Source organism: Monodelphis domestica, chromosome 1 (genome assembly GCF_027887165.1).
Source record: "Monodelphis domestica isolate mMonDom1 chromosome 1, mMonDom1.pri, whole genome shotgun sequence".
Lineage (NCBI taxonomy): Eukaryota > Metazoa > Chordata > Mammalia > Didelphimorphia > Didelphidae > Monodelphis > Monodelphis domestica.
The window spans coordinates 133,315,346-133,332,710 of record NC_077227.1 but is presented as its reverse complement, the minus strand read 5'-3'; the positions used below and the strand labels follow the sequence as shown (position 1 = coordinate 133,332,710).

Here is a 17,365-nt window from a genome sequence, read left to right as displayed (position 1 = left end):
TATTTACACACTGACTGTGCCAACGCTTAATGTAATTGCTTATAATAATATTGTTTATAACATAATATTGTTTATAAATCACTGTGATCAGTGAAAATATTAGTGAAGTCATAAACATGATGCTCTATTGTTTATATATATGCTTTACACAGATGGTGCTTTGTCCTCACAATAATTCTGGGAGAGAGGTAGCAGTAGTATCATTTCCCTCATTTTCTAGAGAAATCTGAGGCAGAGTAGAACAATAGAAAAACTCCAGAATCAGAGGATGTGGTTTCAAATCCCCACCTCTGTAATTTACTATCTCTGTGATCTTGTACAGGTCATTTAATATTCCTGCATTTCACTTTATCTATAAAATGAAGGGTTTAGATGTTTTCTGAAATCTCTTCTAGCTATAGATCTCTGTTCTTATGTTCTAGGTTCCAAGAAATTAAAGACAAATATGTTGAAGTAAAAAAAGTGTTAGTTCACATCCTTCTCATATACTTTTTAGCTTTGTGCAGTGGTATGATGGTAAATGTTAATAACCAGCTCTCCTAAAAGGTCTGGCGTGCTTTTAAGCTTAAGCTGCACTGTTGTTTGCCTTTTCTTCATCACTTTAACCCCCCAAATAAATCAATCTCTGCCCTCTAGCATTTGCTGATTTCTGAGATGTATACACTCATACTGAAAATTTAACAGTTGGCTCAGAGTCTATAGGAGACAGCACATCCCTGTGGGTAACTATAGGGAACTCTGGTAACCAATAAGTGCTACACCATCTTTTTTTTTTCCTGCAACATGAGGGTATCAGACTTGATGGCTTCTGTGATCCCTTTTTACTCTAAGTCTTCTGTCCTATTAGAATTACATTTTAAAAGTAGCAGAACTAAAAGAGCAATAGTTAGCAATTCTTGCTCCCAGGAAAAGCACCACAAACTACACTGAAGTCAAAGACAGATTCAGTAGGGAGGGAGGGAAAGGGGAGCCAAGTTAGACCAAGGGTAGAAAACTCTGATCTCTGTGTACAAATGCTTATGGGTGGAGGGACCCCATGATGGGGAAACAGAAACCCCAAAACACCAAAAGTTTGCTTCTTGGGATGGGGCAAGAGGAGCTAATTATTATTACACCCCATATTAAAAATGTGTCAAAATTGCTTCTGTCTTTAAAGATAGAAACTAAATTAACTGCATTCTGCCTACCATGGCTCAAAAGTGCACATGTCCCATTGGCCTGACCTGGTAACAGTAAGGCTTTATGTACCTCATTTGGTTACCGATCATGCTGTCTTAGCTAATATTTATATTAGCACATATGTTTCAGGCACAGTGCTAAGGGCTTTACAATTATTAACTTATTTAATCCTCACGACAAGCCTAGGAGGTAGGTACTATTATTAGTCCCATTTTATGGATGAGTAAACTGAAGCAAACAGAGATTTAGTAATTTATCCTGGATCACACCACTAGTAAGAGTCTAAGGCTGGATTTGACCTCAGGTCTTCCCTGACTCCAGGTCCACTGTCCTATTGATTATCATGTAGCTGTTTAGCTCTCTCTACAAGTTATGTCAAAGATAGGACTCAAATCTGCAATGGAAAGTATTATATTTAGAGGACTTTTGGTTCAAATACCTAACTTGCCATTTATTACCTGTGTGATCTTGGGCAAATTGTTTGAATCTCATTGACCCTCAATTTCCTAATCTTTAAAATGAGGTGGTTATCCTAGTCTTTTGGGTTCCCTTTACCTCTAAATCTATGCCCCTATGATAGTTACAATGCAACACACTATGGTGCAGATAAGCCACAAAGGTATTCTAGAAAATTCAAACTAAGGAGTAAGATTTTCTCAAGGTAAAAGAGACTAAACACTTTACTTCAAAGTCTTCTCAGTGCTATTCTTATGTCCCATTTGTGCTCATAATTTGGGATATGATTTAAGCTGAATGTTAAAAATATTAATAGTGACACTTTCTTATTATAGCAAAGAACTAGAGACAAAATGGGTGCCCATCAACTGAGTGAAAAAATATGGTACCTGAATATAATGGAATATTATAGTGCTGTAATAAATGAAGAAAGGGAAAGGTTCAGAGAAATGTAGGAAGATTCTAATGAACAGATGCAGAGTGAAGTGAGCAGAGGTAAGAGAGTTATTTATATAATGGTCATACTACTGTAACAGACCACAACTTGAAAAACTTAAGAATTCTGATTGAATGAAGGATGAATAAAGACTTCAGAAAGCTGATGATGGGGCAAGATTTTACCTCTTGATGGAGGAGTTATGGACAATATTCTATTGAGAATGAGACACACATTTCAGTGATGACCAATATAACACAAATTTGTTTTGTTCAATTGCTTATTTGTTATTGAAGCTTTTATATGGAGAGGAGAATCAAAGAGAGGGCTTGGGATAATTGTTCTGGAAACAAAAAAAATTGGAAACATTTATATATATATGTATGTGTGTGTGTCCAGAGGGAGATTAAAAGAAACACAGCAATTCTGGTATTGGCATGTTAAATCATATATATATATACATATATATACACATATATATATGTATGTATGATGTATATAAACACACATTATAATTATAAATACAACATCTTTCTCTAGGCATTTGTGTATATGTATATACACATACACATGCACATTCACATATATATACTATCTGTGCAAATATATACATATAAAAGAAGCTATATGGAGTAGATTTATGTTTTCATATACAATCTTTTTCTTAATGCTTATATTTGTTGATGATTGTTTATTTTATAGTAACATTTTTTTTTAATTCTCTCACTCTGAACATTGAATCTGTATGAACTAATCATGAGCTTTTAAGCCTTTCAGGAGCCTCAGTACAGGAAATCAATGAAAGAGTAGCCAGGTTCAAGGGAAGTCATCCTAGAATGGCTGAACCAGAATCTCAACTATAGAAGAGGCATGCCCATAGGCCAGCAGGGACATAACTAGCAATTTTGAATTCCCAGGCTAAGTCATCCCGTTGACATCAATGGTAATTGATAAGCCCTGCCAGCAGCACTCAGGGTCAAAGAGGCTGCTGATTTCCAACTTGCTAGAAGGAATTCTATGCTGATAATCAGGATCCTATAGAGTGGCAAAAGACCAAGTGTGAATACAAACTGGTAAGTTATTCTATTCATACTTTGAGAGATTGGGGGGGAGGGTAGTGCATAAACAATCAAAATTCATGGATTATATAAAAGCTTCAGAATTAATGCAAAGTACTTATGTGTTATACAATATGGAAATTCCAGAGATGAACCATTAGCCTGTTAATATATTTCATATTGGTTTATTGAAAACAAACTCAAAGAATGTCAAATCTTTCTAATAGATTGTCAAGAGAGGGGGATGGAATATGGCAGAAAAATGACCAAATTTACAATGTCATTTATTTTAGAAGAGGAAATTAATGAGGGAAACTTTAGTATCGATGAAGTTGCAAGAATATAATGAGCTGTGCGAAGTCCCAGGAGGGTTTTCTTTTTTAATTATTTTTTCAGATGAATTGTAGTCACATCATTTTTGATCTATGCCCCAGTCCACTTTCTTCAGAGTTAAAACACATTTTACTGAATGTCAAGTTAAGAAGAAGAAAAAAAAATATCACAGAGCTAAAAGTGACTCTGTTTCAAGTACTCAGTACAGAAATTAGGTTCTCTTTGGTTGAAAGCTAGCATTATGCTGACCTTTGTACTAAATAAATACTTGGCAAATGAAGTCGGAGAATAATAAATCTTCTTGCATCATTAAATGGAGCATGGAGGGCTCTGCTGGGTTTTAATGAGAGTGATAAACAAAGAAAACATGACATATTTGTGTCTAATGCACATGGCTTCCTGACTTGGAACAGTAGTATGTTTGGCCAGACTGAGTAACTGAGTCACCACTCTCTCTGGGAATGTAGAATGACACATAGCAGGAATCCTTCCTCAACCACAGCCTTTTCACTAACATTTTCAGTCCTAAGTGAATCCCCTTCCTAGGTTCTAGCAATATTAACGTCTCTCTTTTCCTCTTCAGGTTTTTTCTTCCTTTTCCTTTTTTATGAAGTGGTACTATGGAATGGGCATGGATTGTGCCATGATGAAAGAAATGTCAGAGAAAACTGGGAAGACTGGGAGCTAATGGAAAGGAAACTGAACAGAACCAGAAGAGCAAGTTATATAATAACAGCAATGCTGTAAACCCAAGCAATTCTGAAAGACTTAACTAGGATCAATGCAATGATGATTCCCGAGGACAGATCATGTCACATGCTACCCACCGACTGACAGAAGTGATTGAAACAAATTACAGAAAGAGATATACGTTCCAGAAAATGACCAAAAAATACCCATTTGTTTTACTTGGGGATGGGGGGTGGGAATTGCTATATAGGAGCCAAAAGGACCTGAAATCAAGCTCTACTTCTGACACATACTAGATTTGTGATTTTAGGCAAACCATTAATCTTTCTAGTTCTCTATTTCCTCAACTGTAAAGTGGGACATTTTGAATAGAAAACCTTTGCAATTTCTTCTAAATCTATGATCCTCTCAACTTTAAAAAAGAAACAAAAAACTCCTACCTAGTGTCTTAGAATTGATACTAAAAACTAGTTGCAAGGCAGAAGACCAATAGGGGTAAGTGACTTTTCCAGGGTCACACAGCTGGAAAATATTTGAGGACATATTTGAACCCAGGACCTTCCCTCTTCAGGCCTGGCTCTCTGTCCACTGTGCCACCTGGCTATTGTATTCTATTAAATTTTGAATGGACATCAGAAGACTTAGCTTCTAGTGACGGTTCTAAGAATCTTGCTCTGAGGTGACACAGGACCCATCTCAGATCTCTGATTTGTAAAATGAAGGAGTTGGACTGCATCGTCTATAGGGTCCCTTTCTAGCTTTAGCTTCCTATAATTAGAGTTTGATCTGGACTTTATATCTAAATGATGTCCTTAAGAAAATGCCTTTCTAATCCTCTGATGAAAAGACAGAACAAGAGAATTGGGAAAGACTTGCATATGGGCAGCTTCTTCAAGATGTAGTAATGCTAACAGCAGCCCATATTTATACATTTTCTAGGTTATAAGGTGCTTTACAGGCATTATCTCATTTACAACAACCTTATTAGAAATAGGTAGTGAACACATGTTCATCACCATTTCATAGATAAGAAAACTAGAGCTATAAGAAATTAATTTAGGATGAACCCTCTCATTTATTTTTTACTTTTACTGGCTTCAGTGATAACAGTGGCCATTATTTTGATTATATTATTGCACTTTCTACTTTATCTGAATCCTAAGAATTTTCAAAGGCTTAAAGTATTCTTAGGGTCATAAGTTTATAGTTGGACGGAATCTTAAGAGACCATTTAATCAAACCTTTTATTTGTCTGCCTCATGCCCATTTGTCTTATCTATCTAGACAGTGACAAGGACAGAGACGAGATCTGCAATTTCATGACATAGACAACTTCCCAGTGAGGAAACTTTCTCTACTGATGTACACTGGTCTGTCTTCTGCAATTAATAATCCTAAAGAGATTCCAGGAGCAGGTGTTATGGTCAGCAGGCTACATGTGGCTTGCCTTAACCAGATTAAATAGTAATTGGGAAATGTTCAACAAAATCAATACAAATATGACATAGATAATGTTAATTTGTGGTTTTCTAAGTCAATATGCTGCCCACAGATATTCATTTTTATTTGAGCTTGGCACCATTGGCCTAGAATATTGAAATTTCAAGTGAGTGTACATCAGAGAAAAGACTAGGAATCAGGGAGGCTCTCCTAATGGGGCATTTAGGTGGCACAGTTGATAGACCATCAGGCTTAGAATCAGGAATCCCTGTGTTCAAATTCAGCCTTAGAAATTTCCTAGCTGTGTTAACTTGGCCAAATCACTTAACTTCTGTTTGTCACTGGAAAAGGAAATGGCAAACCAGTACAGTATCTTTACCAAGAAAGGCTCATGAACAGGTTCATGGGGTCATGAAAAGTCAGACACCACTGAAATGCCTGACCAACAACAACAAGGACTCCTAACTCAAAAGCCTAACTGATCAAGACATGTCCATTACAATGGTATGTTTAAAACAAGCATTCTAATAGAAGAGTGGACTGAAGGAATAGACTAGAGGTAAGTGACCTCAGTAATCTAGTGGTTGATAAATCCAAAGATCACAACTTTTGGGATAAGAACTCACAATTTGACAAAAACTGCTGGGAAAATTTGAAAACAGTATGACCAAAATTAAAATAAAATCATTATCTCACACCCTATACCAAGATAAGGTAAAATGGGCATATGATTTAAACATAAAGTATAATATTAAAAGTAAATTAGGGGCTGTGTGACCCTGGGCAAGTCACTTGACCCCCATTGCCTAGCCCTTACCACTCTTCTTCCTTGGAGCCAATACATAGTATTGACTCCAAGACGGAAGGTAAGGGTTTAAAAAAAAAGTAAATTAGGGGAATGTAGAATAGTATACCTTTCAGATCTATGAAGAAGGGAAAATTTTAAGACCAAACAAGAGATAGAGAACATTACAAGATATAAAATGAAAGATTTTGATTATATAGAATTAATTTTTTTGTACAAACAAACCAATGCAACCAAAATTAGAAGGGAAGCAACAAACTGGAAAAAAATTATAATAAATTTCTCTGATAAAGTTCCAACTTCTCAAATATATAAAGAACTAAGTCAAATTTATAAGAATCCAAGTCATTCCCCCAATTGATACATGGTCAAAGAATATGAACAGGCAGTTTCAGATGCAGAAATCAAAGATATCAATATTCAAATGAAGAATGTTCTAAATCCCTCTGGATTAGAGAAATGCAAATTAAAAGAACTCTGAGATACCTCCTCATATCTAGCAGAATGGCCAATATGAAAGAAAAGGAAAATAATAAGTTTTGGAGGGAATGTGGCAAAATTGGTACACTAATGCATTTCTGTTAGAGGTGTGAATTGATCCAACCATTCTGGAAGGCAATTTGGAATTATGCCCAAAGCGCTATAAAAGAATGCATATCTTTTGATTCAGAAATACCACTACTAGGTCTGTATCCCAAGAGATAAAAAATGGGAAAATACCCATTTGTACAAAAATATTTATAGCTTTACTTTTTTGTGGTGGCAAAGAATTGGAAACTAAAGGGGGGGTTCTTTAATTGGGGAATGGCTGAACAAATTGTGGTATATGATGGTGATGGAATACTGTTGTGCTATAAGGAATGATGAACAGGATCATTTCAGAAGAACTGGAAAGACCTACATGAACCAATCAGAGTGAAATAAGCAGAAACAGGAGAACATTACACACAGTAACTAAAATATTATGGGACAATCAAGTGTGATAGACTTTGCTACTAAAAGCAATAGAATAATGCAGGGCAATTCTGATGGTCTTATGGAAATGAATGCTATCCACCTCCAAAGAAATAACTGCTGGAGTAGAAATGCAGAAGAAAACATATGATTTATCACTTATTCATTTGGTGTTTTGGTTTTATTCACTTAAAACATGAAAACATGGAAATATTTTTTGAGTGATAATACATGTATAAACCAGTTGAACTGCATGTCAACTCTGAGAGGGGGAGGGGAAAGGGGAGGAAGAGAATATGAATCATATGATTTTGGAAAACATGTATAAATTTGTTATTGGAATAAAATAAAGATAAAACCTTAAAAAATGAAAACAACAATCATTCTTTGAATTTTGAGAAAGAGTATCATTGGCTAAAGATTGTTTGGCCATGGCTAAGTGGCTCTGCAACACATTTTTCCATAGTCAAAAATGTGTTCATAAACTTCTGCATTTGGACAGTGATGTCAGTTGGTCACCTCCTTTACTGTTTGAGTAAGTAAGGAATGAGCATGAACAGATCAATGCTAGCCCAAGAAGCTCCTCTTGAATTGATTAAGACAATAAAGAGCCTGAGAGAAGCTATTTCCAGAGGATGCCAAAACAAACAATTCGGTACAAAATTCAGAGGGTAGGAAAGGCTGAGGATTGTCCACCAATTAAATCCTTTTTCCAACAGTCAAACCTCATATGTCTCACACTACCTTAGAAAAACAACCTGAAGTGAAGTTGACATCAATTGGAAAACAATATCCTAAATGTGCAGCAAAAGAGGTCCTTCTTTTCCTTACTCATCCCCCCCCACACTGAAAATAATTCACTGAAATTCACAGAATGGATGATCAGAGTACTGGAAAATTCCTTATCCAACAGAGGGAACACATCAACAATAATATACATTTACCTTATTTGGCTCAACCAATTCTGGTCTTACCTGGTGAGAATTTAATCTACCATGAAGAAGTATCAATATACCATGTATCAGAGAACATTTCACATGACACGTCTAAAGCCTGTCCTGTGGCTTTAGACCCATTGTTTTGGCTCTACTATAATGTAATTCAAAGTTCATATGACTTAAAGATTGTCATTGTTTTTAAATAAAGAATCTTTTCCAGATTATTTCATCCTTCATAACAAGGGTTGACATTTTCATATTTTCACAATTACTAATTTTTCATTTTCTTTGGTCAAAGAACTTAAACTTAAAGTATTCCCATGCAAAACCTAGAGCAAAGAGAAATGGGATATATATCAATTTCATCAAACAGTTTGACCAAGATATAAGTGTAATTTACAAAACTATGGATGGACATACATTTGTTAGCTCCATAGCTATACTATAAGTACTGGACAATCCCCTAATACATAGGAGAATGCATATATTCAATGGAAGAAAAAAATGAGGAATTGTGAAACTACGTAAATGTCTGTGTGCATGTTTGTTTTATTAGAGTTCTGCTAGTGACCAAAATAATTCAAATTGCCTCCATTTAACTTGTTTTATACATTTTTCTTATTATACAAAGAATGGTAATGAATCACCATGTGTGAAATAGCTAGATTGCTGAGCATAGGTCACCTTATTCCTAAGTAGTATAGAACACTAAAAATAAATATACTTTTCAAAATACTCACTGTTTTTATACAATTATAAATGTCAGGACAGAAGATAATAACAAAAATAAATTTGTTTTTTGTGATGCCAACTGCTAAGAATTAAATCACATAAACCTTTCATTTTGAGTTGGAGTATGAAGGCAATTAGGGGGACTGAGAATGGGGTTCAGTGATTATGAGTTATATTTCTTGGTGAGTAAGTTGTGAAAGTTTAATATGATGGCTAAGGCAAAATATTCTAAAGGAGACCAAATTTCACACAGAAGAGGTCATCAAGTACTACTACACTCAAAAACAAATCTAGATTTATGTCTTTGTTTCCTTTCCTTGATTAATTAATAATGACCCACAGAGAATGAAAGGATGAAAAGAAAAAGGTATGTTGCAGTACCATCCACCAAAATGTTTTATCATTCTTACCTATATACAAGGAAGAATCTTTCCTTCTCACATGGTCATCGATATAGGAGACTCCCAAGGGTTGCACAGGGGTAGCACCAATCCCCAGTAGGACCTGTGCACCAATGAGAAGCAAGTACATCATGTTGGTGGAAGTCCTATTCCTGCAGATTAGTTCCAGATCTGGTCTCTTGTTGCTGGTGGATCCATTGGCAGCGCACACATCCCGTCCTTTGGCTCCCCACCGGATCTCTCCAGCCTCATACTTATATTGATGGGTCAAGAACTCAGGCAGTGCAGAAAGCAAAGCTCCTAAGGCCATGACTATCCCACCACAGCCTATCAAACGTGGCCTGTGTCCCCTTGCTCCGAAGTAGCTCACAAAGAGGATAAGGGCCAAGTTACCAATCTCAAAGCTGCTAGCAATTACACCAACATCAGCACTCTGCAGGTTAAATCTCCGCTCCAGAGTAGTTAAGACACTGACCTGTAGAAAAAGAAAAATGAAAGAAAGAAATATGTTGACAAAAAGGAAGAATCATTGTTGTCTCATAGCTTAGTTCCCCACTTGCGTTGGCTCATCTGGCTTTCTTCTATTCCATGATTTCAATAAGGCATAATTTGTGCAAACTGGTTTGAAACAAGATTGGTTTAAAACAAAATTCTTATTTAGTATTAGGAGGCTAAAATGGTTTCAGAAAAGTCCACTTTTCTGATACAATAGAATTCTACTTTTCCTTGAGATCTACTTTATTCCTGGCAATTTCCATTCTATTCCTGAAGCTTCTTCTCCACTTTTTCTTTCAGTGATCACTAAGTTGTTTACTTCCTCCAAATCTGGGGACATCTCTAACTTAATTCTATTAATAAAATTTCAGAGTTTGAAGATCCCTCAGAGGTCCTCTAGTTCAAATAATTTTTAAAAGAGAACCCCACTCACAAAGTTCCTGAAAGTGATGACAATGATAATTATGACATATCATATTATATATCATCCAATATTATCAGGTGTTTTAGACTTTTGTCATCTGTCAATCTGATAAGCATGATATCTATGTCTTTGTACAATACAAGAGTCATGGGATTTCAGCTTGATATGAATTCAATATAAGAATTCTCAATGATAAATGGCTGCTGCTGCTGATGCTGCTGCTCTTCCTCCTCTTCTTCCTCTTGTTCTTCTTCTTGTTCTTGTTCTTGTTCTTTTTCTCCTCCTCCTCCTCCTTCTTCTTCTTCCCTTTCATCTTCTTCTTCCTTCGTCTTTCTCCTTTTTTGAACATAATGCAGACTGAGCAAATTTCTATTTTATTATATCATTAGGCAGAGTTCCCAAAAGAAGTGAGCTACTGCTACTTCCTCCTTCTGGAAAAGAGCCTGAAGCATAGGTTATGCTAAATATCACTGAGCAGAACTTCAAGGTCTTTTACAGAAATATTCTATCATTCTAAGATACTGAATCTTTGATTAGGCTCTGCATTAATATGACAGTACCAGAACACTACTATTACTTAAGATATTAATAGCTGAATTTAAATAATACTTTTAAGGTTTACAAAATGTTTTATGCTTTTATCTCATTTTATTCTTGCAAACATTGTGAAGTAAGTGCTATAGGTATTATTCCCATTTTACAGATGAGGAAATTGAGGATCAAAGAGGTGAATCAATTTACCTCTGTAAACTAGTAAGGGATCAAAGACAGGATTCAAACCCAGGTCTCTCTTGTCATTAAATCTAATGCTTTTTTTGATGTCCACTCATTTTTCAATCCACAAATTCACAATTTTCTTGAATTTCCTCGATGATGAAATGAAATTGATTCCCATTATTTATGTACTATGTACCTTAGTATACATAATTAATTGGAACCATTAATTTCATTTCATATATGAAGATTTAAGCAAAGGATATTAGCATTATCTGAACCCACTAGAATAATTATACACAAAGTTTATGTATACATAAATCACATGTGCATTCATATTTATGTATGGTGCAATATGATACAGTGACTAAGGAACTAAGAACTGACTCTGGAGTTAGGAAGACCTGGGCTCAAGTCTTACCTCTAATACATACAGGGTGTGTGATGCTGGGCAAGTCCCCTGACTTTTCAGCATTCTACTCGAGTCATGCCACTCTCAAATGGAAACAAGAGCCACTAAACTTTACTTAAGTGGTCTTGTTAGCCACGTGTTGACAAAAAATCATACATTAAATTGATCTATGTTCTTTTGTATTTTATCATTTTGTTAAATACTTCTCAGTTACATTTTAATCAGGTTCTGGATACATCTTTGTTGAAATCTGCAATGTGTTTCACAACTTGTTCTAAATAATTCTCTAAGTCTAAGTTGGAAAGAATATGCTGACCTGCATTGAAAAAGGGAACTTATTCACCTGAGAGTTCTCTAAACCAGGAAAAGAAATCATGTCCACTCCCTAGCCATACATACATGAGTACATGTACACATACACTTACAAAAACACATGTCACATACATATTTTTTCATTGAAGTGTAACTGGCCAATGTCTTGGCCACATTTCAAACTCACAGACTCTAACATTTAATGAATCATATTAATGACACACATTAATAGGTGTCACATGTATGCATGTATCTCTCTCTATAGAAATAGATATAAAGATGGAGAAAGAGAGAGAGAGAGAGAGAGAGAGAGAGAGAGAGAGAGAGAGAGAGAGAGAGAGAGAGAGAGAGAGAGATGCAGAGGTAGGTGAGAGATAGGTAGACAGATAAATAAAAAGTCACTTGGATAGATAGATCTCTAATTAGCACATTGTACATCTAGTAAAGACTACCCAATGTCAACAAAGCTCAGTGGGACACAGACTATCTATTTAACTTATAGTTTTCCATGTTTGTTTCTATTTGTACTCGTTCTTTAACTAAACCAAGTCCAGCTTACTTTACAGTGAAGCAAAATTATTTTTAAAAATTCATTCTCTTTTGAAATCAGGCAGGGGGTTGGGAGAGCTGAGATTGGTATGCTAACCTAATTAAAATAGTGTAAGTGTCTTAAAAGGACAATTTTTCTGACGGTTATTGGCAAGTGATATCCTAAGTTGTAACCCAAGTCATCTTTTTGCTTTTATTATAATGTTTTATGACAAATTCTGGAAAATCTATTTGAAATAGAACACCCTCTCTCCTTTGGCAGGTGTGCTCTAATATAAAATAACTTACAGGTGTGCACATTTATGACAACAGATAAAGGTGATAGCTGTGGTAGTCATAAAATCTGTAGGTAATATGGGGGAAACATAATCAGTTAATGGAGACAGATGGGTGGGGGGATGGGAAAAGGGAGAAATGGAAGAGGGAAGGGAAAGAGTTGAGGGCGAGAGAAAAAGAATAAGAGATGGGGAGGGAGGAAGGAGAGAGAGAGACACAGAGACACAGAGAGAGACAGAGACACACTGAGAGAGAACATTTGGGGCATGAGGGTGTTGCCTCTATTCCACAATTCAGTGTAGCAATGAAAAAACGGTACTCAAAACATCTGTCCTTGGACCCACTGCATACTTCTTACAAAGTTGTTTTACAAATGATTAAGCTAAGCAAACATTCTGTGGAAATGCTTTATGGATTAATTAAGGGCTGAAATACTAACTAAAAAAGACAGTTTTGAGATGGACCTATTAAGTTTACATGGTGCAATAAAATCGACTTCTGGGTTTTATGTGATAGGGAAAGCACCAGTCAGAGCCAAGATGCTTGTAGAATGCAACTTTTAAGTTATTAGGAAACAGGAGAGATTAAAAAAAGAATTACTGATAAATGGAAGAAAATGAAAAGTGTCTCAGGAAAAAAAAAGACAGTAATGACCACGGGAAGTGGCTATGAAGTTATCCGAGAAGCTGTTTAAGAAAGGTTTAAAATGTTTTGAATGGTTTTGCATATCCAATTCATATCATATTGCTGGCCTTCTCAATGGGTGGGGATAGGTCTAGGGGGAAAGAGAATTTGGAACTCAAAATTTTAATAAAATGAGTGTTAAAAAGAAGCAAATAATAAATTGGAATGGGGAAAAGAGGAAAGATTTAACAGAGAGACAGAAAGAGACAAAGGCAGAGAAAAAAGAAATAGCAAAGAAAGAAAAAAGGGGATGAAGAATAATAGAAGGAATGAAGCAAGGAAGGAAGGAAAAGGGAAGGGAGAAAAGTGGCTCAATTTCAATAAAAATATCCACACACTTCTGGCTTCAGAACTTCTAATTATTTTCAGATTTAAAGTATTTCCTACATGTCCTCCAGGATGATTTATTAATATTTTATCCAGTTCCACATTGGTCACTCTAGTCTGGGAAATCTCTTAATTATTAGGAGAGTAATTCTGCCTGACAAGCAGGATTCATGGAGATTGCTTAGTGGTCTCCACAGCAACTACTGGAGAACTTGAGAATGTAATCTTATGATGGAAGATAAACCTTCTTAGGAAAACAGTTTGGGCAAATCCCTACAATTAGACCTAGCATTTGAAGGAAAGCTATCAGGTATGACTGACTGTCATAGAAAAATAACATGTTAGAACTAGCCAGGGCCTCAAATGCTATAGAGTTCAATTACTTCATTACACATAGGTGAGGAAAATGGGACTCAAATTGATGAAGACCAAAGGTAAGAACATCAAGTGAATGACAGCCCAGAAGAAGCACCCTGACTCAGCCTAATGTTCTTTCTCCAATGAATTCTTATGCCCAGCCCATTTTAAAAATGTGTAATCTCATGCTCGAGCACGCTTAGTAGAAGCTAGTCTGAATGCAGGTCTAGAACTGGAGTTCTTTATTTTAAAGTTTCGACTTGAGAAAACTGAAATTACAGCATATACACATGGTGTCATTTACAGTACATTAAAAGCATGGGGGCCCAGACAGTAGCAAACTTTCACTGAACTTATCACCTGTATCACTGAAGATCATGAAATAAGAGAGAGAATTTCAGTGTTTGGAAGGGAACCTCTATTTACATTCCAGGGGTTCTTAACTTGGGGTTCATGATTCTGTTTTTTAAAATGTATTTTGATGAATAAATTAAATATGATTGGTTTATTTGAGAATCCTACTTTATTTTATGAATTTAAAAACATTTTGAGAACAAGTTAATAGGCTTTATCAGCATGCCAAAGGGGAAGGTGAACCAAAAAAAGGTCAAGAACTCCTGATCCAGTCCCACTCTTCTCTGAACATGAATGCCCTGGAAATATAGCTGAAAAGTGTCCACTTATTAATGGGGGAAGCACTGTACCTCCTCAGTCAGTCCATCCCACATTTGAACAAATTTTATTGTTAGGAAGTTTTTCCTTGCATGAATCTAAATTGGCATCTCTTCAACTTCAAACTACTGCTTCTATTTCTGCACAAGTAGAACAAATCTAATCTCTCTTCCTCATGGCAGCTCTTCAAATATTTGAAAATAGCTCTCATGTCCCCTGTCTCAATTATTTTTCCAGTTAAACATTTCTATTCCCTTCAAATGATACTTATAAAGTATATTCTTCATCCTTTTTCACCATCTTGGTCACCTTCATCTGGAGATGCTCCAGTTCTTCTATGTTCTTCAGTAACTTGGCACTCAGATTAACTCAAAAGTATTTCAACTATTGTCTGAATAAGGGAGAATATAGTGAAATCTCATTTATCTTCTAAACATCTTAATGAAGCTTAGAATATTAGGTTCCTTCTTTCCATCCTCCTTTCATTCCATCCTCTCTTCATTCCATCCTTCCTCCCTTCCTCCCTCTATTCTTTCCTTCCTTCCTTCCTTCCTTCCTTCCTTCCTTCCTTCCTTCCTTCCTTCCTTCCTTCCTTCCTTCCTTCCTTCCTTCCTTCCTCCCTCCCTCTTTCTCTCTCTCCCCCTCCCTCTCTCCTTCTCTCTCCCTCTCCCTCTCTCTCTTTCTTTCTTTCTTTCTTTCTTTCTTTCTTTCTTTCTTTCTTTCTTTCTTTCTTTCTTTCTTTCTTTCTTTCTTTCTTTCTTTCTTTCTTTCTTTCTTTCTTTCTTTCTTTCTTTCTTTCTTTCTTTCTTTCTTTCTTTCTTTCTTTCTTTCTTTCTTTCTTTCTTCATCTATACCAGCATTCTGGCACTCTGTCTACTAACTACCTATTTGCCCCTTATCTACTAATTAAATAATCATACCAGCTATGCCTTTACCCATGTAAATGGTAAAACTGTGAAACCTTATAGGGCCAAGCATGGATTCCTAGAGCATTACACTGGAGACCTTCAAAAGTCAACATTAAATTATTAATGATTTTTACCTTACTCTGACCATTGAACCTATTCTGAACCTAGCTAAGTATATGATATTTATCCAAATCACTCTTTCTTTTCCACCAGACTAGCATGAGAAACTTTATCAAAGACTTTGTAAAGATCAAACAAAACAAACAAAACCTGTTTCTACACCTGATCTTTCAGTCTATTAATGCAGTCAAAAACAAAAAATGAAATGAAGTTAAGTTAGTCTGGTATCATCTATTCTTTGGGAAGTTATATTTTCCTTATGGTTACTCCCCCCTTCCCTTGGTGTCCAATTATCTCTTTTTTCCCACTAATTGTCAACAATTCCTTTAATAATACACCCTAGAATTTGTTTGGAATGGAAGTCAGGTCCTGGACTATATAGTTTTCAGACTCATTTCCTATTTTTTTAAACTTGGGAATTTGATCTTCTCCAACTCTTCCGCACTCCTCTTGTTTTGTAAACATTATTCAAAGATTATCTTTTATTTGATAATGTTGTATTTTCCTTAATTGCATGTAAAAGCAATTTTTTAATATTTTAGAAAAATGTTGAGTGCCAAAACCCCCCTCCCCTGTCCCCACACTGAGAAGCTAAGCAATATAATATGGATTTCATATATCCAATCATGTAAAACATTTTTCAAAATTAATCTTTTTGTGTCAGAAAACTTGAATAAAAATGAAGAAAGTAAAAAATACTATGTTTTGGTGTGGATTCAGACTATTAGTTCTTCCTCTGCAAGCAGATAACATTTTTTAGTATAAGACTTTTGGATTTTTCTTGAATCATAATATTGTTGAGAACAGTTATTCACATTTGTTCATCCCACAATATTGCTGTTACTGTGTACAGTGTTCTCCTGGTTCTGCTTACTTCATTCAGCATCAATTTACATAAGATTTTCCAGGTTTTTCTAAAAACCTCCTTCTTGTCATTTCTTATAGCACAACAGTATTCCATCACATTCATCAACTGGAACTTAGTCATTCTCCAGTTGATGGGTATCCCCTCATTTTTCAATTCTATGCTACCTTGGAAAAAGGTGCTATAAATATTTTGTGCATATATATCTTTCTTTTTTTCTTTGTTACCCTATACAGTTCTTTATTTAATGAGCAATACCCTTAGTCACTTTTGAACATTGTACACCCTTCTAGATTCATATTGAAGTCATCTCACCAAATCTTGGTGTCATATATAAGATCTAATTTGCTCCCATACTTAGATTTCTAATTCAGATCATACATTATCCATGTCTTATTCATCTGTGTGTATTTGATTGCATAGGTTTTATTGTTTAGAGAAATCTAAGGCCACAGGGTTTCTTGCTACCTTTCTTATAAGTGTGAAAACTAAAGATTATCATCACTCTTCCCCCCCCTCTCCAAAAAAAAAAAAGATCTCTTCCCTCTTTCCTTGGAAAACTTTGAGTAAGGTTTTCTTTTTCTATTCCTTCTTTAGAATGATGGAAGATAGTACTATCTCATCTATTTAGTTATTCTAGTCTACTCTCCTTATTTTATAGATGAGAAAACTAAATGCAGAGGCTTAGACAGGTAAATACTGGCCTCAAATCACACAGCTGACTTAAAGCACAGTGAAGACCTTAGAACCCAAATCCCCAACTGAAAAGAAGTGTTCTTTTTATAATATGTTACCATATCTATATGCCATTAAGCAGATAGTGAAAAC

The 17,365-nt window shown here is 35.5% G+C and overlaps 1 protein-coding gene across 1 annotated transcript in view; it reads right to left on the bottom strand.

Annotated features, from left to right (window-relative positions):
* Nucleotides 1-17,365, bottom strand: part of SLCO3A1 (solute carrier organic anion transporter family member 3A1) — a 341,455-nt gene that overhangs the window by 273,641 nt on the left and 50,449 nt on the right. The window contains exon 2 of the mRNA XM_001364866.5: nt 9,432-9,897. Within this exon, the coding sequence (XP_001364903.1) occupies nt 9,432-9,897 (466 nt within the window). The remainder of the gene's footprint in view (nt 1-9,431; nt 9,898-17,365) is intronic.